The sequence below is a fragment of the Seriola dumerili genome, unplaced genomic scaffold (assembly GCF_002260705.1).
Source record: "Seriola dumerili isolate Sdu_G_001 unplaced genomic scaffold, Sdu_1.0 BDQW01000226.1, whole genome shotgun sequence".
NCBI classification, from domain to species: Eukaryota; Metazoa; Chordata; class Actinopteri; order Carangiformes; family Carangidae; genus Seriola; species Seriola dumerili.
Window position 1 is genome coordinate 1,029,623 of NW_019174481.1, and position 22,595 is coordinate 1,052,217.

Genomic DNA, 22,595 nt, shown 5'->3' on the forward strand with positions numbered 1-22,595 from the left:
CTAATACAACTACAGCAGCTTGGTATAAAGACAAACAACACATGGACAGACTGTGGAGGCAGCCCTCACATCAACGTGTCCTTATGCACTGGTTTCCAGTCAGCGTTACCACCACACATACCAGAGGGAAAATGGCTAAACTGATTCTGGATCAGTGTTCAAGGACATCTTCATCCTACTCTGGGGAGGAGTCACCAAACACTTTATACTGAAAACAGTGTTTCATGTGCATTTAATTACTAGGATACAATATGACAGGGATGAAAGCTCAATTATTTTCACAACTGGATGGCACTGATGGATGGACAGACTGGGAGGTCACAGGTTCTACAGCAGCCTTATTGCACACAGGAGAAAGCTTTGACTGGAGGTTGTTTTTCTAAAATCAGTCCTGTACATCCTTTATAAATATGCTTTTTTCTTTCTTTCTTTTTTTTTTTTTTTTTTTTTTTTTTTTTTAAAGCCTCTTAATTTACTTAGGCAGATAGCAGGTTTGTTGTGGCTCCATATTAGCTTTTTCAGAGGCCATTTGAAGTTTCTGCCTAAACAGATTGTGGTCAGACGTGTCACATACTGGGGGGGTTTGTGGACATATGGAGGGGTTGGTTGGTTTGGAGCAAAGCCAAGGCGCACATGTGGACAAGGACATTTATATTGTAATTAAATAGATGGGTACCAGTTGGCAAAAAGTTATTTTTTCCGCTATAGAGAGAAGCATCGTGTGGATCATATGTGTTGACTGTCATCGACTGAGGAGTGTTTTTTGACCACATTAAAGTGAATGTTAGAGGTCGAAGCATGTGGAATGCCTTTTATTTCCCCCGTTGTCATTATAGTCCTCAAACATTAAGTGTATCTGAAATAAAAAAAACAGGACAGGCCCAAAAGTTTCCCATGTTGACTGAGTTTTAAACCGTTCATTGCTCAGGGCTCTACTGTGACAATACAGTCACAAAATGTATTGTCACGTCCAGCAGTGAGTTCACCCAGAGCTGACACGTCCTAGAAGTTTCTAAATTATTGCCCCTAAAGCTGCTGACCAAAATATCACAGTTGTGGTTTTAAGTGATGATTATGGGACAGGATCTGTGCCTTGGGGTAAATTTCAATACGTTGCTGTTATTAGCTGCCAACGTAGTCTGGGTGCATGCAGAAAATACCAAGCTGGCAGGAGTTTTCAGCTGATGCACAGGAGTCTGTGTGGGCAAAATGCTTAGAGGGACAGAATGAGGAGAGACTGTATCTGGGGTGAGGGAAGATTTCACTGATTGGGTGGCCTTTCTTTTTTCTTCATCCACATATGGCAAAAGTCATAGATCAGGGGCCGGTTGCACAAAGATACTGTAGCGTGGTCTAATGTTTTAGCTCTTAGATTAGTCTGGTGCATTTTAGACTGTTTAACTGCAATAAAACTGACTTTTTAAAGCCTAAAAACTTTATGCCGCCCAACCTCCAAGCTAACTCAGAACGGAGAGCCATGTCAATCAGTGACAACTGCTGACAGGGAAAACATGGCTCACAATTTGCAGTTTGTTAACAATGTTGTGGAGTGAGTTTTTGCAGACCACAGTTAACACATTGTGCTGTGATAACGTTGGTTGTTTTAATTTGCCCAAGGAAAGTACCCTCAGTGTGACTGACTGAGTCGTGTCATCAAGATACAAAGAAACCTCGGCTGAGCTGAGTTTTTATTCTACTGGAGGTTTTTTGTATTGTCACATTCTTTGCTGAATTTTCCAAGTGAAATGTTTGTGTAACAGTTGAATTCTTCCAGACAGCTAACATTTTAAGTTGGAGTGAAGGGAACCTAGCAGTTTGACACAGTCGCTCGTGTTTCAGTTTGAAAAAAGCCTTGTTTACCCAGAATTTACCCAGAATTCATGGCAAACAAATCCTATTGTAGACAGTCAAGAACTAGACAGCTTTGTGCAATAAATGAATTTAAATGAATTCTATCCGAAGTCTGACTATTACTTTGAGTAGTTATATAGTCAAAGTCTATCTTTGTGAAACTGGCCCCAGTATTTCACTTAAGGGGACAGAGTACATTTATTTGAAGGAGGGCAGTCTTCTCTTGTCCCTAAGCACTGTGTTAATATATTAAAATAATATACCAGGATTTTGTTCACAAATACATAAATGTTTCCCCATAAAGAGTATATTGTTTATACCCTCTGAATATACATTAGACAGTTTTGTAGGTTTTAAAAAGGAGTGAGCTTTCGAAAAACCACTTCTGTGATCTTCTGTTGATTCAGGTCGACACCGGACTGGTTTAACCTTTGACCCTTAGCACAGAGGAGGCAGCACTGCATTGATACTAACTTCCCTCATTAAACTATAAAATGCACATTTTCCCTGGACTCCACAGACTTTCAGCAGCAAACAATCTTCACAATCACATCCCCACACCTCTTAATAACAGTCAACAGGCAAAATGATTTCCTGTGAAATACAGCCTGGAAAGCCAGTTAAATATTAGCTTTGTGTTTTGTTGTGCATGGGTGTTGCAGAGGTAAAATATGATTTCCTTTTAACTGCTCATGAAAACAATTTCTTCAAGATCCTACAGCTGCAATACAAGGTGTTAGCCTCTCATGACCTAAATGTACAAACACTGTACAGAAGTTAGGTTCAGTTCTGACAGATCAGTAAATGAGATACCAATTGTCAGTCGGACTGTACAAGCTCTACAATACCTTCTCAGAAAGTGCTGCTGTGTATATTGTGCTAATCATTTTGGCCTCTTCAGGTTCACTTCCTGACTGTTTAATGACATTAACAAAAGAGAAGATTAAAGTATCTCTCTGCTGTTGGTCGACAGTGTAACTGCGGCAGTGACGATACCAGTAAGAGGATCTGACGGTATGCTAGCACCAGAATCTGTGACAGATCTGTTTGAGTGACGTAGTTTGGGCTGACCCAGTGGTCCTGAACATACAAGTGGAGTCTTTTTTTGCTTTTTAACAAATCTGAAAAGATGGTGGATGGCAGTCTATAGTTTCATAATAAGTGAAACAATGACACATCTTTCAGACCAAAGTCAAAGTACAACCCAAAGTCTTTTTTTTTTTTTGCCCTCAGGCTAAATTCCTGTTTCCATAGTGAGTCTGAATGGAGAAACAATGAAGTTTGGTAGTTCGTGCTAGTTCAGTGAAAACGTGTTTGTTCTTCCGTACTCAAATTACAGTCTTGTGATTGGAAGTGTGAGTGAAGCATCGACGAGAAAGGGTCAGGAGCAGATTCATCTCCTCTGATGATATTTTACTGAGGATGAAGTTCCAATCAGAGCTCAGCAGCTTCACATTTCTGTCACCGTCTGCAAATATAAAGAAGAATTAGATTAGATTGAGAATATGCTAAATCCTACTAAATGAACTTCAATGATATTTACACTGATTTGCAAGAGCAGCTTCTACTTTTGGGGCTTTTAAGGTGAGATAAACATGAGATTGTTTGGAGTATTAAAAATCATTTCCAACCTTTTTTTTTTATAGATCACTTCAACGAAGCAGAAAACTTTCTCAGTCTAGCAGCCAAATATTATGCCTCATTAACAAAGCACACCAGTCCTCCCATTGCATCACACTGCTGCCTGTCTAGCTGCTGTTTATGTTTGTGTGGTAATTTTATTTTTGGAGTAGGGAAAACATTGGAGGTAGATTTTAATGGAATGTTTTCTGAAAACAGATGTGACAAATCTGACCTCATGTGGGGGGCGAGGTTCACAGCGTGCTGCAGCAAGCTTTACCGTCACAATGACACACAAAATGTCACAGATGCAAGATCAAACATTGGGACCAAGTTTTAAATATAGATCTGAGGCTCTGGATGTTATATAAAGTGACAGAGCTAAATTATTAAGTGAAATGGACAGATGGACAGTCACTGCTGGACAGTGATAGGATAGTACAGTCCATTAAAAGTTCTGTGTGGGATGTCGTGACCTTTAATTCGGGAAACACTACTTTAGGATACAGTTCTGTACCTCTGCCTTGTTGTGGATCCATAGTTATCTAACATCTGAGTGCTGGCCACCTCCAGGTTCCAGTCACACATCTCCAGCAGCTTTAGACACTCGGACCTGCTCCTCAGACCCAAACAGAACAACTGCTCCACCTGCAGAGACGAGCAAAGATCAAACAGTCGAACAAAGAAGCCCGGAGTGAGGGATGGGGCAGCAACGAGAGGGAATGGGGAAATAAAGCAGGGTCACAGGGTCGGGTACTGTGAAGGAAGGAATTGCAGACATCATTTTTTTTCTACCTCTTGTGAGTGTTATTGCAGCAGGAAGCATATTGTAAAATTATTTCAGTCTTAATACGAGCTCATTGGATTGCATTTTTCTTTCTCGTCTAAACTTTTCCACCACTATCAAGGAGCAGTCAAGTGTTCCCTTGTGCCCACTGCCATCCAAACACATCTTCCATCCTCCCACTGAGGTGCTGAGGACTTGCTGGAGACACATCAGTGAGTACATATGCCTTTTATTTATAGCCAGCTCATTGCAGCAGTAATGACCTGATTTTCCCTTAAGGCTCAACAAAGTTGCTGCTATCATATCCTGATATGAAGTAAGGATGACATTAAGCAGCCGTGAATGACTACCTGTTTGCGGTTACATGCTGTACATAAACAAACTTATTACAGAAAAAGCCTCGAGGCCTGACCTCAGACGCTGTGAGCTGGGTCTCTAAGGATGGTTCTGCAGCATAGCAGTGTTTACCACTGAGGTCTCTGGTTCCCTTTTAATAATTGTGATGCTGCAGCATAATGATAAACTTCATGTCATCTTTATTTTGCTGGACTGGAACTAGGGGATGTTTGTGAAAGTGTGAAAGTACCTTGGAGAATTGCTGCTGTTTTAAAGGCAAACGTTTGTAGCACAAAATATTGATTTGACTTAATTTTTTTCTGTTTTCTGCGCTTTGCATTAAGTTAATCGATAAATAATAAACACTCAGAATGATTTTTGAAAGCATCCTCACTTTACTTTTGGTGCCTGAATGAAACACTTTGTTCATAGTGCTGATAAAGGATCTCACCTTTAGGTAATGCACAGCTTTCTGGACATTCCAGTTGTGGTTCTGGAGAGCAGCGTGACACTCCTCTATCGTCACACCATGAACTGCCTCCTGCACCTGAATCATACAACAACAACAACAACAACAACAGTGTATGTCTCTGCAACATCCAACAGCACTGCCGCTGCCTCTGATTCCTCATTCCTGCTGATGGATCTCAGTGTCACCCTCAACATAAACACCTGCACACACCACTGTGTCCTTCCCTTATGGTGAAATCATCAGTATCAACTTGGCATTAATACTTCACGTACAGATTCTTTCAAAAACTGACAATCGAGTAATATCTTTTGGCACTTACTGGAGCTCCTCTGTTTACTTTTAGCTTCACCTGAAGAAGCCTTTGATAAGAATTGTTAAAGTGCTGAGATTTAAGCATCACTGGATTCGATGAGGCTTTCTGTACAGTCCCCAGTCTCTTCACAAACTGAATTAAGTTTGTTTGAATTCTACTAATTATGTTTATCCAAATCCACTTTGAGCTAACTCTAATTTCAGCAATGTAACCCTGACAGTGTTCCTGAGTGTGACGGGAATTTCTAGCAGCAGACATGGATTTCATATCAATATTTTAATGCATCAATATTTCTTTTCTACTTGTATAAATGTGATATTTCATTGATACCTATACTAACAATATTACCACATCACCTCCAACTCCTTCTTCTACTCATGTTTGAACAACCACAGTCAGTGAACTCCTCTGCAGTACAGGATATATATATTCCCACTGCAGCTAGAGTGCAGCCACTGATCTCAGTATCCACTACAAAACGCCAAGTGCCTGATCAATGTAGAGCCTGTAGAATTCGCAGTGATTCTGACTCCAGTTCAATCAGGTTCAATCGGTGTCAGAATCAATTGGCCAGCTAACTAAAGAACTAATCAAACTCTGGTTCCTCATCAATTCAATTCTCAGCAAAAAGTAATATGGCCTTTGTCTCCACAGAACACCGTCTTATCTTTACATATGTTATGAAAAGTGTTTGTATGCTACCAAGTTTTAAACTCAAAAGATATTCAAATGGAACTTCCTGTTTAATTAGTATGATTTATTGGCTTTTATAAGTTCAGCTCCAATTTGAAAACCGTATTTTACTGTTACACATCAATCATAACTGAACAGGGAGGTAATCTGTTTAATTATAACAGATATGAGCAATTAAACATGTTCCAGCGACTTCAAATCGCTCACTTCTTCTCTAAGTGTTGGAGAGACACACACACACACACACACACACACACACACACACACACACACACACACACACACACACACACACACACACACACACACACACTTCCCTACAGACTATGGCCTGTGTGGACAACCTATAAAAAATTACCTTCGGCTGCCCCCTTGTGTTCAGTGTATGAGCAAATGTAATATACTGTACGCAATGACATATAGTACGTCCTGTATGAACATATTTATTTCGTTTTTTGTGTTTTTTTCCAAATTAAATTTAAATGCTACATTAACTGTCACTCTTGAAAGTGCAAGTTTGGACTGAGAGGAGTCAAGTAAGCCATACATCAAACATACACTCTGTTACATCACATTTAAAGTCTTATTACTTCTTAGACCAATGCTACTGGATTACCCTGAACATTGCACTGATATTTTAGCTCACAGCTGTGTGATAAAGTCTTAATCTCATAATAATGGAACCACACGCTCTCACACTAATGGTAGAGAACTAAGGACGAATGGCTCTCTGTTTAAGGACTGTACTTTTTATCTAATTTACAGAAAGTATTCAAAGTAGCTTTAAGGAGGACATGAGGTCAACTATATATTACAGATAAACCGTCACACTGCAGGGGTTTGACATCCATCACGGGAGAGGAAGTGAGCAAGCTGAGCTCTTAAATTACTGAAGCAATAAACAATAACTTTCAGCACATGATTTATCAATAGAGAAGTTGCGAAAGGAAGTCCCAGTATCTCTGACCTTACCATTCTGACCCTGTCAGCTGAGTTCCCTCCTCCGTCTGTCCTGGTGCAGGACGCAGTGACCACCGGTGCCGTCAGCCCGTCTGAGCAGACGCGAGGGAAACTAACTGATGTCTTCATCCCTGACCGTGGTCCACCCAGACTGCTGTTATTGTTGGAGGAGAAATTAGCCTTCAGCTCGCCCGGATGGACGAGACCCTGTCCTTGGGCATGTCCCTGGACAGTCTGGCTGCTGACCACCATTGGTCTGACGGTGGCGGTGTTAGCTTGCCGTACATGCCTCTCCTCCACACTGCTGGCAGGAAGACTCTCTGCCTCCCTGAAGAAGCGGTCGTATCGGTCAAGGTATGGCGGTCTCTCCGGCAGAAGGTAATAGTGGGTATTACTGACTTTACGTCCATCGCGTACAATGGGGAGGATACAGGGGCCCTTACTGGTGGGGTCCTTTCCCTGCCCCTGGGCCTGGATCACTTTGGGTGCAGCATATTTAGGATCTGAGGCAAAGCTGTGTGTGGTAGGCATGAGTTTACCTGGAGAGGTGGAGAGGTAGGAGCCGTAGGTGTGTGTGGGGGGGCAGGAGGTAAGGGGGGCCTGCATGGTGGTGGGGCTGACAGAGTAGACTCTCTGCTGAGGGGAGCCCACTACCAGGCCCATGGGGCTAGGAGTCCTGGAGTCTGACTGGGACAAAGGATCCCTTGGAGGGATCTGAGGTGGTCGGTTCTGGTCTGGGCCTGAAACATCCTCTGTGGTGTCTGCAGGCGTCGGGGACAGAGAGAGATCCCTTGACCAGCGAGCAGATGTGTAGTCGCCCCTTTTTATAGGGCGAGGGGGGATGGGGACACGTGGGGGGATCTGGGGTTTGTCTTCATTGGAGCAGAGGACATTCTGCTCCTGGGTCTGAAGGGTCTGAGGAAACGAAGATGAGGTTTGGGATGGCGAGCTTGACGGAGCAGCGCTCACCGTCGGTACGTTGAGCCTCCTCATGCACTCTTGCTGGAGTTCTTGGAAGATCTCTGCAGACTGGGAGAAAGATGTGGACAGGCAGTGGCCCTGCTTGCTGGGAAGAAAGAGGTTATCCTCCAGGCCTGGTCTGTCTGGACCCCTGGAGACAAGAGCCTCAACCTGCACCTTGTGTCCAGAGGAGAGAGCCTCGTCAGCCTCGTCTGGGTTACAGACCTCACTCTGCTCATCTTCATGCTGCTGCTCTGAGCTGTTGATGGAGCTCACCTATGTGAGGAAAAAAATGAACAACTTCAATACACTCTGCCATGGAACCAGGTGATGACAGAACTGGAGACAAACGTTCTCATTTCCATTAAAATTTGGCATAGTGTCAAATATGCTGTATCACCTCCTACCGTACCTCCATATCATCTTCATCTTGGGCTACATCATCGTAGGCTGGGGGTGGGGGTAATGGTCGTGCATCCCAGTCCACCACTGGTGTGGGGTGAAGGGGACGGGGCAGCGATCTGGATGGACTCTGAGGAGGAGTCCGGTCCAGGATGTTCTCTGCTTCCAAAGCCAGCTTCGCCAGCGAGGGGATCTGAATTTCAACAACGGGGGAGGGGGAGGGCGTGGGTGGGGGGAACTCCTCCCCAAAGTCAATGAGGGACACTTCACTGTTGGGGTTGTAGCCTGAGCCTGAAGTCCGGCTACTCCCCTGTTTGGAAGCAGAGACCCACGCAGCTGGTTTAAGTTTTAAGCCTTTGACGGAACCCGTTTTCCGAAGTGATAATCTCTTAAGTCCTGCTGAGGTCAGATCCTCGTCCTCGTTCACTGGATCGTAGCAAGGCTCTGGAGACACAATCACACAATGCATTTATTAACGTGCTGAAGAAGTTCAGGAAGTGATGACACCGAGCCACAAAAAACACACTCTGCTCCTAAAAAGTCTTGGGGTTCGAAGTTAGTCCTATAGTGCACAGCAAGGACACTGCACACCTGTTAGAGGGACACCAGGGTGGAAAGATGGAGAAACAAACATGTCAAGAAAGAAATAAAAGAAGATGACAGAATCACTGCAAACACAGGCAGAGGAGAGACAAAAACTATGGGATGTACCTTTGAAGAGTGGAGCTAGGAGGGAACAGAGAGGGCAGGAGCAATGGGTGAGGAGCTGCTGAGAGAAACCAGACTTACTCTTGATTAACACTGCTGGTTGAGGAGGGCGGGGGGGGGCTCCTCTGGAGAAATAAAAACAGACACCGCCACCGCAAAGGAGAAACAGAGGGGAAAGAAAAAATGACAGTAGCGAGGATAAAAAGGTTATAAAATAAAGCAGGAAGCAAATATCAGTTTGCATATGAAAGCTTTTCAAGCAATTGTTAGAAAAAAAATAAAAAGAAACGCAAACTGTTTTTGGGGATCCTTCCTCCAAAGCAACATCTACACTGCACCAACTCTTTCAACATACCAACCATAATGTCAGTGTCCAATCTGCTGTCACTCTGTCATTGACTGAACAGTGTATGAAATATAGACCAACACTAGGCAACATTAAGCTAATGTATTTTTCAGAAGTTTGTTTACATCAGTAACATTTGTAGTTAGACACTAAAACAGCTAGAAATAGAAGGTAATAATAATTCTGTCTAGTAGAATGTGAGCGTGTACCTGTAATATGTAATACATCATGATTCAATTTTAATTACGGCCTGCAGGTGTGTTTCAGGGCCACAGCAGAAACTCTGGTCTTCCTTGACTTTCAGGTCACAGCATCAGTATAAACAGCTAAAGGAGTCATGAGTCCAGTGGCACAAACCAAACAGTTTGACCGTAGTAATGATGGATACTCTCGTGTTGTGGTCTTAAAGAATGCATATCCTACAGTGTTTGTCAATTAAAATGATCGTGACTGTGACATGGGTGAAGTCTTTACTAACAGCTGTTTCACTCACTCTTAGCTCGTCCTGGCAGCTGCGTGGGCCGAGTGGCACTGAGGTCGACACCCAGAACATCAGGAGGATCCATGGGATTCCCGAGGTACAAACTGGAGAGAGCAGAGGGACAGAATTCGTCACTGTAAATGTCAACATAGTGAACGTAAACACTCTGGATGTCTTTATGTTTCAATTAGTTGGTGGACATTTAAAATAATGTGCTACTGCCATCTATTGGTGAGAGTTTATCACCACGACAACCCAGCAAAAACTAATGATGACAAAACATCTTTAGGCATTTCATGGTACTAAATCCACACAACACTAAAAGTTAAAAAAGAAAACAGAAACTGGTCCTTACTCGTCAATCCTGTCAGGGAAGCCCCAGCAGCGATGGGGGTTGCTGTCTCCGTGTCCTGTGTGGATGAAGCTGTTCTTGAGCGGCCGGCTGATGTCATGAGCTGACAAACCCGCTACTGATGTCACCACGTTTCTAGGGAACTGTCCGACCTTAAGAGTTCGCTTGTTTTGACCTCGCCACCAGTAGTTCTCTGCCCTGAGGGACGGGGACAGTGAGGATGAAATAGTATGAGCCACACTTTTTGACATGGAGAGTCAAGGGCCAAATGTGAACATCTGCAGGGGATTACCACATCAAATAATCCTACTGAACATTTATCAACCTGACAACTGAAGTAGAAATTCAAAGTCGTTTTATTATTAACGAGGAAGTCCTGTCGATTGTGATTATTTTGTGAAATGAGAAACACTTGACGTTTTTATTTCTTTTAAAACAACATTCATCAGTAGTGAGGTTGAGGAGTAGGTTTATTGAACATGTGTAAAACTCTTGTTTATACTCACCTTCCCTCTATGATGGTGATGACATCATTGATCTGGATCTGCAGCTTGTCAGCCTCGTCAAAGTCCTGCAGAGCACACATGTCTGTGGGCATGGTCTGAAAAACACAGACACAAACATACACAGGACACAATGTATTTTTAACACAGCGAACTGCTGCTCCATATTGTAAGATGGTTCTCAGGTATTTCAGCTGAGGTCATTTTTCAGTTTCATCTTTGGAGTCAGTCCACTAGGTGGAGCTAGTACCTCATTTATAGATTGATAGATTACAGATTCATCATATTTAACTCTCTGGATAGACACCAGTAGCCACCGTCGGCTACCCAAATGACTTCATCCCTACCTCCAGCAGGAACTCTCTCAGGGCGACAAAAGTAGGTCTGTCATCTGGTTTTTGTGCCCAACACTGCAGCATCACATTATAGATATCCTGCGGACAGTCCTCTGGCTTCGGGAGTCTTTCACATTCTTTATCAATCTTGTGCAGAATCTAAAATGTGAGAGAGAAAAAATGACAATAGAGTAAAGAGGACAAGGAGTGGAAAATGTTTGCAGGCCTGCCTGGAATACTTTGGCTTCAAGATTTCAAGATGTTTATGTATGTCCTGTATACAATATGTTTCCACATTATCTCTGTACATGTTTACCTGACTCCCATTGAGACCCAGCCAAGGCTCCTGACCATGTGTGAACATCTCCCAGAGAGTGACTCCAAACATCCATGTATCTGTAGCATGGGAGAAGGTTCTGGTCTTCAGGCTCTCTGGGGCGCACCTGGAGGAGGTCAGACACCAAGCTACATAAACCAATCATCTACAGTGCATGTCTGTCAGAGGTAAAGCTCACTTTGATTGAGGGATGTATTGATTCTTTAAATGGGGCAATTCTGAATTTGTAAGTGCATATTAATTTGAAACTTGAAATAAAATCAAATGGAGACGAGACAGATTTCTAACTTGTTGGTTGACTGACACAGAATTTGGCAAAGAAACCAAAAAAAGCCAAAGTAAGCCATGTTTTATAAGAATGAACAGCAGGGCTGGAATGCAGCTTTGACCAAATCAAAAGTCTCTGTGGAAACTTTCTGTAATACAAAGATTTAGGTTCACACCCTAACCTCTAAAACCATATCCAAGCACAGCTTTAGTTACTGTGTTGCTCCTTCAGTCCACCCACCATGCAAAGGGGACTTTGCGATGCTCCTGCATGACATAGTGCTCGTGGTTGTTCGGCAGCGCCCTCATCAGCCCAAAGTCACCGATCTTCACTCTGTGAGCTGAGGCCAACAGGATGTTCCTGAAGAGACAGGGTCAAACTATTAACACTTAAACAAACAGGCTTATTATACTGTATGAACTCAGAAACAGTCACTATAACCTTCTTAACACTGCATCTCAAAGATATTTGAGAGTGTTGTGGGTAATTGGGGTGCAACAACTCAAGCTTAACAGTTCCCTGCTCTCCACACACAGTAACAACAACAGTCAAGACTCATATGATGAGAAGAAAAACAACCTTTTATCAAATTGAACTCGACCCAAATAAATAAATAGTCAAATCACAACATTATTTTGGTGAATCGATACACACATAAGGAAATATACAATATATTGTAAGAGGTGCATTTTCGTGTTGCCTGTCGACCTGGATCCTCCAAAAATGGGGCAGTTGTGATGATCAGTCCTAAGCCAAGTTCAAAATGTGATCCCACCACATGAAATATCCTCCACTCTGCACACAGCCTCACAAGTACTGTAGGTCTTCGTTGTTGGCATTAAATAAATATGGAGCATATGAGGAATAAAATTAACTGTCTCGCAGGTTATAAAACTGGCAGGACTTTGATGGTCGAGAATGTAAAACCGCAGCTTAAGAAATCTTTGTGTTTCATACACCGTAACAGCCACGTGTACTATTTTATGAAAACTTTATTGGGGAAAATGACTCATTTTTACCAGCCATTAAGCTTTTTCTCAAGCATCTAAGTAGTTTCAACACTTTAGTGAAAGTGACTAATTTGGGAAAGACCAAGAATTTAGACCACCCAGTACAGCCAGCCAACAACTGACTCACTTTACTTGTGTGCCAAGTCTTCCTGTAATAGCCTGTAAATTTCTGGGTGGAGGAGAAGGAGAAGCAATATAAATAATCCAATGTACCAGTAAAAAATGTCCTGAAAGAAAAATGGGTTTTATAGAGAATTAAATAAATACAACACTTTTAAAAAATAGGTTTTAGCCTTTTTGTAGTTGCCAAGTCCACCTTAAAAAGTTCTCCATCCCTTACCTAGCTGCCAGATCCCTGTGGATGAACCTCCTCTGCTCCAGGTAGGCCATGCCACAGGCCACCTGTACAGCATACTGACACAGAGTGTGGATCAACACTGGACCCTGTGGACGAACACATCGCAAGCGCTCCAGCAGAGAACCCAGAGGAGCCAGCTCCGTCACCTACAAAACACAGAGAGAGAAAAAGAGAGGGTGGGTGAAAAGAGGAAGGAGGATTGTGGCAATAAACAGTAAAACATAATAATAAATAGCACAAGGAAAGAGAGATAGATGGGATAGTTGAGAAAAGATAAAAGTGTGATTTTGAAAATGAGAGGAAAAGAAGAGAGAATAGGAGGAAGAGATGTGTTGATGAAAAAGGAGAAACAAAAGAAAAGAAAAATAGAACTGGGCGTTGGAACTATTTGGTGAAATGACGAAATAACTAAAAGATATCACAGGGTTGAAAACAACAAGGCTGAAATGTCAGCCTTTATTTTAGCCTCCGTCCATTTGCTCCCCTCCCTTCCTGTCTCCCTCCTTTCCTCCATCTTCCCATCACTCTCTTCTGTCATGACAAAAGCCCTGAGATGCCTGACCTGATTCAAACAGACTTTAAGGTCATAAAGCTGAGAGGGAGAGTTCCTGACAGCGACATTTGTGTGAAGTATGTGTGGGTGTGAGTGAGAGCACGGGGAAGCCAAGAAAAAGCCAGTTTACTAGTGGCTGATGTACACCTGTGCATATGCTGTATGTGCTTGTGTTTATCTGTCTCTGTGTATTCCTCCCTGTGTGTGTGCGTTTCTGTGTGTCCACTACCATCTTCATTGGGTGTGTGAGCACCACACCGTAGAGGCGAATGAGGTTCTGGTGGTCCAGGGAGTGCATGGCGTTGACCTCACAGATGAAATCCTCCAGAGCGTCGGGCTGGCTGAGCACATCTGTCTTCAGACACTTCACAGCTACGTTCAGCTGGAAAACAGGACATTTCATACGATGGTTTCAAATTCATTCAGATTATTCATCAGTTTTTTATTCTTATTTGGAGAACTGAATCATTTTGACACGTATAAGTCTCCTCACCACCTTCCCCGCAGGTGTCAGCCACTCTCCTCTCTTCACGACGCCAAAGGAGCCATCTCCAAGCTTCTCAAACAACGTCAAGTCCTTCTCAGGGATGAGGCAAGTCAAGGCTTGCTGCTGCCCATCAAGGGGAGCACCACCACCGGGCTGTGCAGCCAGGACTCCCTCCCCCAGGCCCAGAGGAGGTGTGGGGGACAGCTTTCGAAAGGAGGAGGCCGGCTGGCCCTGCTGGGGGAAGTCTCCTCCATCTGGGCGCTTACCGCTAAACACCTGCAGAGGAACAGAAGAAGACATGAAGAACGAGAGAAGCAAAGTTAGAACACTGAACATCTAGACAAAGAAAACTAAATATGGTGAAACTGTGTCAAGCATGTTGAGAGTGTGTCAAATAATGGAGCAAAAGAAGAGAAACAAACATGTTTTCTGTTGTGTGCAAGTATAATGACAATAAAGAGTTGAATTGCACTGCTAATAAACAACAGTACAGACTGTAATATTGGATAACTACATGTCTGTCTGCCTTCCTCTCCTGCACACAGGATCCACCCACTGGCCCCACGGCAACTCCAGCTGGAAGTGTCTCACTATTATAGAGTGATAATATTGTATGTTTTATTCTTGAATTCATTTTGTGATATCAGTGACAACAATGGCAGCAAAGAGGAGGTTTACACTGGACATGGATTCAACCTGCTGCATGACATCTACACCACCAACTAGCACTGCTGAAGCACACACAGGCCGGTAACAGATCCTTGAGTTGCAGTGTCGCCCGTACAGCCCCGATGTGTAGTTACACTTTTTATGGAGGTGTCAGCTTTTGGTGGGGGCCTCTACATACCTACAGAGCCACTACATCCACTGTAGGTGCTGCAACTCTTCAAAGCAGAACCATAATTCACCCTTCAGTTTAAACAGTGAGCCCTACTTGCTTCCTCCTTTGCTGTTGTAAATGCATATCCAGTCACTTGGTGTATGTGCGATGTGTGTAGTGTGCGGTTGGAATGGAGAGTCAAGTCATGGCCAGCATCCAGCAGTTAGCAGAGGAACAACCAGTGATCCCCCAGATCTTATCTGGGCCTGAGGGCATATGGAGCAGCCTCTCTACCTCCAACATGCACACACACTCAAAGCCAAGCCATAAATACTGAATAATCAATTGAATTGAATAATGAATGTTCAACACATATGGTGGAATGTTTTGCAGTCAGTCAAGAACTATGCATATGTATGAAAAACACACACACACACACACACACACACACACACTTATCATTAAGGGAGAGAGAAATTTCCTGCCTCTTAGCTTAACCACTGACAACACAGCAGGAATGACTTAGCTGTTAGGAAGTACTCATTAGGGAGCACTATTAGATTTAGTGAATGTCTCAGTGTGCATGTACATGTGTGTTTGAGTGAGTCCTTAAGTGCTTTCAATTCCTCTAAATTTGAACCCACACAATGTGTGTGCTGTGCACAGAGCCATTAAGGGAAAGCTTTGTTTAGACGCCCTAAATAAGACTGTTTACCAAAATAGGAATGCACAGAAACTGGTGCTGATATCAGTTAGTGGGGATACAAAGCTAAATTAGCATATTGGTTAAAAAGTTCCCCGATTTCCCCGAACTTACATCAGTTAACATGTCACATATTAGATAAGTTTCTCTTTCTTATGGGTAAATAAGTATTGGATTTAAAGCAGTAAGTTACTGTTTGTCCAATGGAATGAATGAATGAAACAAATTTGAACTCACTATTGGCTCATAAACAAAGGTCAGTATTCAGAAATGGTATCATCAGTGAAAAAGAGGTGTCAATGAATGCCCAATGCCAAACATATTTGACTGGCCAGATATAAACAGTAGCACGGGGTGTGTGGTTTCACATTCACACTGGACCAGACATGACATAATGCTGCAGACCTTTTTAAAAACACCACCTCTCTGTGGTCGCTGTGTGGTGAGTGGGTTTCAAATAGGACGCTCGAAATTCTAAAGATTCTGACTATGGCAGAGCAGCAGCACACACACATACACACACACACAGAGAGTGGGCTGAGGAAGCAGATTACTCAAGCTGAAGGTGGTGCCAGGCGCGCAAACAGACAGGTGTAATTATAGACGACAAGCACCGTCCTCTGGGCACCATGACATCCACTGAGAGCAACCCCTACACATACACACACACACACACACACACACACTCACAAGCTTGTACTTCTATCTTTATCAGCCCTTAACCTAACCTAAACATAATTCTAACCCTAAAACCAAGTCTTAACCCCAAACAGCCCATTGAAAGTGAGAACCGGCCAAAATGTCCTCACTCCATACAGTCTGCAATTCAAACTGGTCCTCACAAAGATAGTACACACACACACACACACACACACACACACATGCACACACACTGTACTGGCAACATCTGCTTCACACACTTCATTCCTCTGAGCCATCTGTGTAGAGGTGTATCAGTCTTTGTGTGAGCTGGTGTAGAAGAGACCATCTCATTTTTCTCTCTCGAAGCTTTTATTTAAAGACAGTGAACAAGTAATAGTCATTCATGGTTATGTCTCTTTAAGGAGGAAACTTTCGGCTTCCTGAGACAACATTTCTGTGAATGCAGCGTGCTCTGAATCGGTGTGTCACCAGCTCTTGTGACTTGGCTCGTGTGTTTATGTGTTTGTCTGTGTCTGAATGTGGACGTGCTCATCCTCGTGTGAAGGGTCAAGCTGTCTTGTTCTCCAGAGGAATGTTCCCTACAGATGCACACACACATCTGTGAGGAACAGATGTGTGTTCCCTCAAAAACAGTCACAGAACCAATCAAAGAGTCACTTAGACCTCTTTCCCAAAACTGTTGCCTCTTGACAGGATGCTGTGTCACACTGGTCACTATGGTTGATACTATGTGACCACCACCACCACCACTACCAGTAAAATCCTTGCAAGAAGTATGAGGAACTGCTTTTAATAATGTAACACCCAAGCAGTACTGAGTGCTTCAGAAACATAAAGCTGCATTTTAGGAGATATGTCTATGTTAATGAATGTGAATGTCTATGTGAATTCTTGTCTTCACATAAAAAACTGTTTTGTTCAGCAAGGTGTTGCAAAATGTGATCATATCATGTGTGGAAGGGTAAACTGTGGTCAAATTGTGGAGTTTTCTACCATGTATTGTTCAGGAGTTATTGTGTTCACATGAATGTATCCACACTGTGACAGACAGACAGACAGACAGACGCCACCCTGGCGACATAATGTCAAGCATACCATGTACCATAATAAATGAGTCCTGTGTGTGTGTATGTTGTGCCTATCTATATCCGTCACCTTGCTCATCCAGGACTTGCGCTTGCACATGGCTTTCCTCCTTTTCACAGCTTCCCACAGTCGTCTCTGCCCTTTATCAAGAGAAGAAAAGAAAAGAAAACATGAGTACAATGATGGTCAGTGGTAAAACATGTACAAGCTGATGAAGACTGCAGCTGCTTCTTCTGCTACGTGTCTTCTTGCATTGCCAGGTCTCATAGGGCCAGTTAAGAGTAGTTACAGAAGGTATACTATATAGAATTTCAAGTAATCTTTCATAATTGGAAGAAAATTCAGAGCAGCTAGCGTAGAAGGGAAAGGGAGGAGAAAACATGAAGGACAAACTCATACTATATGTGAGAAGAGACTGGAGATAAAGAATGAAGAAAACAAAACAGCAAATACAAAGAAAAGGGAAAAGATGGAGAACAGGAGAGATGTGAGTGAATATATGAACAGGAGAAGTGGGTGTAATTAGTCATAAGCGGCTCTGAAGCTGAGGCCCTGAGGGTTTTCAGTAACGGGATTTAGAATATTACCACTGCCATCCACTTCACACACACAAACCGCAGACAAAAGACTTGTCCCCTCCTTTTGTACCTAATTACCAGTTGTGACTTTAAATGATATTAGGGGTATTAGTGATGGAGGATTTGCTCCAGCTCTGCTGAGGGTGAGCCAAATGACACACTGCCATTATAGCCGACAACAAAGTACGACTTCAGGCTATGTATAAATGTAGAATTTTACCATATATAGTCATACGAAAGCAAATTGAAGGAAGGATACTGTTCATCTATCTCAGATTTTGATCTCTCTGCTCCGTATGCGCATAAAAATGTAGAAAAAACATCACAGTATAGTAAGGCATAAAACTGCATGGTATAGTAAAACATAAGAATATCAAAAAACGTCACAGTGTAATAAGGCATTAAAAACATCATAATAAAGTAGGTCATGAGAACATAGTATATTGAGGCAAAAAATGTAAAAAACAAACGTCATAGTATAGTAAGGCATACAAATGTCAAAAAACGTCATAGTATAGTAAGGCATAAAAATGTCAAAAAACGTCATAGTATAGTAAGGCAAAAAAAGTCATAGTATAGTAACACGTAAAAATGTCAAAGAACGTCATAGTATAGTAAGGCAAAAAATGTCAAAAAACGTCATAGTATAGTAAGGCATAAAAACGTCATAGTATAGTAAGGCATAAAAACGTCATAGTATAGTAAGGCATAAAAACGTCATAGTATAGTAAGGCATAAAAACGTCATAGTATAGTAAGGCATAAAAACGTCATAGTATAGTAAGGCATAAAAACGTCATAGTATAGTAAGGCATAAAAACGTCATAGTATAGTAAGGCATAAAAACGTCATAGTATAGTAAGGCATAAAAACGTCATAGTATAGTAAGGCATAAAAACGTCATAGTATAGTAAGGCATAAAAACGTCATAGTATAGTAAGGCATAAAAACGTCATAGTATAGTAAGGCATAAAAACGTCATAGTATAGTAAGGCATAAAAACGTCATAGTATAGTAAGGCATAAAAACGTCATAGTATAGTAAGGCATAAAAACGTCATAGTATAGTAAGGCATAAAAACGTCATAGTATAGTAAGGCATAAAAACGTCATAGTATAGTAAGGCATAAAAACGTCATAGTATAGTAAGGCATAAAAACGTCATAGTATAGTAAGGCATAAAAACGTCATAGTATAGTAAGGCATAAAAATGTCAAAAAACGTCATAGTATAATAAGGCAAAAAAACGTCATAGTATAGTAAGGCAAAAAAAAGTCATGGTATAGTAAGGCAAGAAAAAATCATAGTATAGTAAGGCAAAAAATGTCAAAAAACGTCATAGTATAGTAAGGCAAAAAATGTCAAAAAACGTCATAGTATAGTAAGGCAAAAAATGTCAAAAAACGTCATAGTATAGTAAGGCAAAAAATGTCAAAAAACGTCATAGTATAGTAAGGCAAAAAATGTCAAAAAACGTCATAGTATAGTAAGGCAAAAAATGTCAAAAAACGTCATAGTATAGTAAGGCAAAAAATGTCAAAAAACGTCATAGTATAGTAAGGCAAAAAATGTCAAAAAACGTCATAGTATAGTAAGGCAAAAAATGTCAAAAAACGTCATAGTATAGTAAGGCAAAAAATGTCAAAAAACGTCATAGTATAGTAAGGCAAAAAATGTCAAAAAACGTCATAGTATAGTAAGGCAAAAAATGTCAAAAAACGTCATAGTATAGTAAGGCAAAAAATGTCAAAAAACGTCATAGTATAGTAAGGCAAAAAATGTCAAAAAACGTCATAGTATAGTAAGGCAAAAAATGTCAAAAAACGTCATAGTATAGTAAGGCAAAAAATGTCAAAAAACGTCATAGTATAGTAAGGCAAAAAATGTCAAAAAACGTCATAGTATAGTAAGGCAAAAAATGTCAAAAAACGTCATAGTATAGTAAGGCAAAAAATGTCAAAAAACGTCATAGTATAGTAAGGCAAAAAATGTCAAAAAACGTCATAGTATAGTAAGGCAAAAAATGTCAAAAAACGTCATAGTATAGTAAGGCAAAAAATGTCAAAAAACGTCATAGTATAGTAAGGCAAAAAATGTCAAAAAACGTCATAGTATAGTAAGGCAAAAAATGTCAAAAAACGTCATAGTATAGTAAGGCAAAAAATGTCAAAAAACGTCATAGTATAGTAAGGCAAAAAATGTCAAAAAACGTCATAGTATAGTAAGGCAAAAAATGTCAAAAAACGTCATAGTATAGTAAGGCAAAAAATGTCAAAAAACGTCATAGTATAGTAAGGCAAAAAATGTCAAAAAACGTCATAGTATAGTAAGGCAAAAAATGTCAAAAAACGTCATAGTATAGTAAGGCAAAAAATGTCAAAAAACGTCATAGTATAGTAAGGCAAAAAATGTCAAAAAACGTCATAGTATAGTAAGGCAAAAAATGTCAAAAAACGTCATAGTATAGTAAGGCAAAAAATGTCAAAAAACGTCATAGTATAGTAAGGCAAAAAATGTCAAAAAACGTCATAGTATAGTAAGGCAAAAAATGTCAAAAAACGTCATAGTATAGTAAGGCAAAAAATGTCAAAAAACGTCATAGTATAGTAAGGCAAAAAATGTCAAAAAACGTCATAGTATAGTAAGGCAAAAAATGTCAAAAAACGTCATAGTATAGTAAGGCAAAAAAATATCAAAAAACGTCATAGTATGGCAAGGCAAAAAAACGTCATAGTATATTGAGGCAAAAAAATGTCAACAAACGTCATAGTATAGTAAGGCAAAAAAACGTCATAGTATAGTAAGGCAAAAAAAATGGCAAAAAACGTCATAGTATAGTAAGGCAAAAAATGTCAAAAAACGTCATAGTATAGTAAGACATAAAAATGTCCAAGAACAACATAGTATAATATGGCAAAAAAAGGTCATAGTATAGTAAGGCAAAAAAATACATAAAAATGTCCAAGAACAACATAGTATAATATGGCAAAAAAAAGGTCATAGTATAGTAAGGCAAAAAATGTCAAAAAACGTCATAGTATAGTAAGACATAAAAATGTCCAAGAACAACATAGTATAATATGGCAAAAAAAGGTCATAGTATAGTAAGGCAAAAAAATGTCAAAAAACATCATAGTAATGTAAGTGATAAAAATGTCATAATATAGTAAAGAAAAAAAAATCATAGTATAGTAAGGCAAAAAATGCCAAAAAAAGTCATAGTATAGTAAGGCAAAAAAAATGTGAAAAAACGTCATAGTATAGTAAGGCATAAAAACGTCATAGTATAGTAAGGCAAAAAAGGTCAAAAATCGTCATGATATAGTAAGGCATAAAAATGTGAAAAAACATCATAGTATAGTAAGGCAAAGAAAAGTCATAGTATAGTAAGGCAAAAAAACATCAAAAAACGTCATAGTATAGTAAGGCAAATGAGGTCAAAAAATCGTCATGATATAGTAAGGCATAAAAATGAGAAAAAACATCATAGTATAGTAAGGCAAAGAAAAGTCATAGTATAGTAAGGCAAAAAAATGTCAAAAAACGTCATAGTATAGTAAGGCAAAAAATGTCAAAAAAATGACATAGTACAACAAGGCAAAAAAAATGTCAAAAATCGTCATATTGTAGAAAGGCAAAAAAACGTCATAGTATAGTAAGGAAAAAAAAGTCATAGTATAGTAAGGCAAAAAATGTCAAAAAACGTCGTAGTATTGTAAATCATAAAAATTTCATAGTATAGTAAGGCAAAAAAGGTCGAAAAATGTCACAGTATTGTAAGGCATAAAAATGTCATAGTATAGTAAGGCAAAAATCATCATAGTATAGTAAGGCAAATAATGTCAAAAATCGTCATAGTATAGTAAGGCATAAAAATGTGAAAAAACGTCATAGTATAGTAAGGCAAAAAAAAGTCATAGTATAGTGAGGCAAAAAAATATCAAAAAACGTCATAGTATAATGAGGCAAAAAAACGTCATAGTATAGTAAGGCAAAAAATGTCAAAAAATGTCATAGTATAGTAAAGAAAAAAAAATCATAGTATAGTAAGGCAAAAAATGTCAAAAAAAAGTCATAGTATAGTAAGGCAAAAAAAATGTGAAAAAACGTCATAGTATAGTAAGGCATAAAAACGTCACAGTATAGTAAGGCAAAAAAGGTCAAAAATCGTCATGATATAGTAAGGCATAAAAATGTGAAAAAACATCATAGTATAGTAAGGCAAAGAAAAGTCATAGTATAGTAAGGCAAAAAAATGTCGAAAAACGTCATAGTATAGTAAGGCAAAGAAAAAGTCATAGTATAGTAAGGCAAAAAAAACATCATAGTATAGTAAGGCAAAAAATTGTCGAAAAATGTCATGGTATTGTAAGGCATAAAAATGTCATAGTATAGTAAGGAAAAAAACGTCATAGTATGGTAAAGCAAAAAATGTGAAAAAACGTCATAGTATAGTAAGGCAAAAATCGTCATGTTATAGTAAGGCAAAAAATGTCAAAAATAGTCATAGTATAGTAAGGCATAAAAATGTCCAAAAACGTCAAAGTATTGTAAGGCATAAAAACGTCATAGTATAGTAAGGCAAAAAAAGGTCAAAGGATAGTAAGGAAAAAAA

At 40.2% G+C, this 22,595-nt stretch overlaps 1 protein-coding gene across 3 annotated transcripts in view; it reads right to left on the minus strand.

Moving 5' to 3' along the window:
* Positions 1 to 458: 458 nt before the first annotated feature.
* The window catches only part of LOC111228845 (activated CDC42 kinase 1-like), a 74,005-nt gene continuing 51,868 nt past the window's right edge, over positions 459 to 22,595 (minus strand). For all 3 annotated transcript variants that reach the window (XM_022754932.1, XM_022754933.1, XM_022754931.1), the window contains 15 exons: positions 17,474 to 17,544; positions 14,139 to 14,408; positions 13,875 to 14,027; positions 13,075 to 13,238; positions 11,965 to 12,084; positions 11,436 to 11,562; positions 11,132 to 11,278; positions 10,788 to 10,882; positions 10,285 to 10,479; positions 9,942 to 10,033; positions 8,405 to 8,838; positions 7,045 to 8,268; positions 5,046 to 5,141; positions 3,989 to 4,119; positions 459 to 3,319 (listed from right to left, as the gene is read on the minus strand). In XM_022754932.1, coding sequence (XP_022610653.1) covers positions 3,313 to 3,319; positions 3,989 to 4,119; positions 5,046 to 5,141; positions 7,045 to 8,268; positions 8,405 to 8,838; positions 9,942 to 10,033; positions 10,285 to 10,479; positions 10,788 to 10,882; positions 11,132 to 11,278; positions 11,436 to 11,562; positions 11,965 to 12,084; positions 13,075 to 13,238; positions 13,875 to 14,027; positions 14,139 to 14,408; positions 17,474 to 17,544 — 3,326 coding nt within the window. In that variant the 3' untranslated portion in view covers positions 459 to 3,312. The remainder of the gene's footprint in view (positions 3,320 to 3,988; positions 4,120 to 5,045; positions 5,142 to 7,044; positions 8,269 to 8,404; positions 8,839 to 9,941; positions 10,034 to 10,284; positions 10,480 to 10,787; positions 10,883 to 11,131; positions 11,279 to 11,435; positions 11,563 to 11,964; positions 12,085 to 13,074; positions 13,239 to 13,874; positions 14,028 to 14,138; positions 14,409 to 17,473; positions 17,545 to 22,595) is intronic.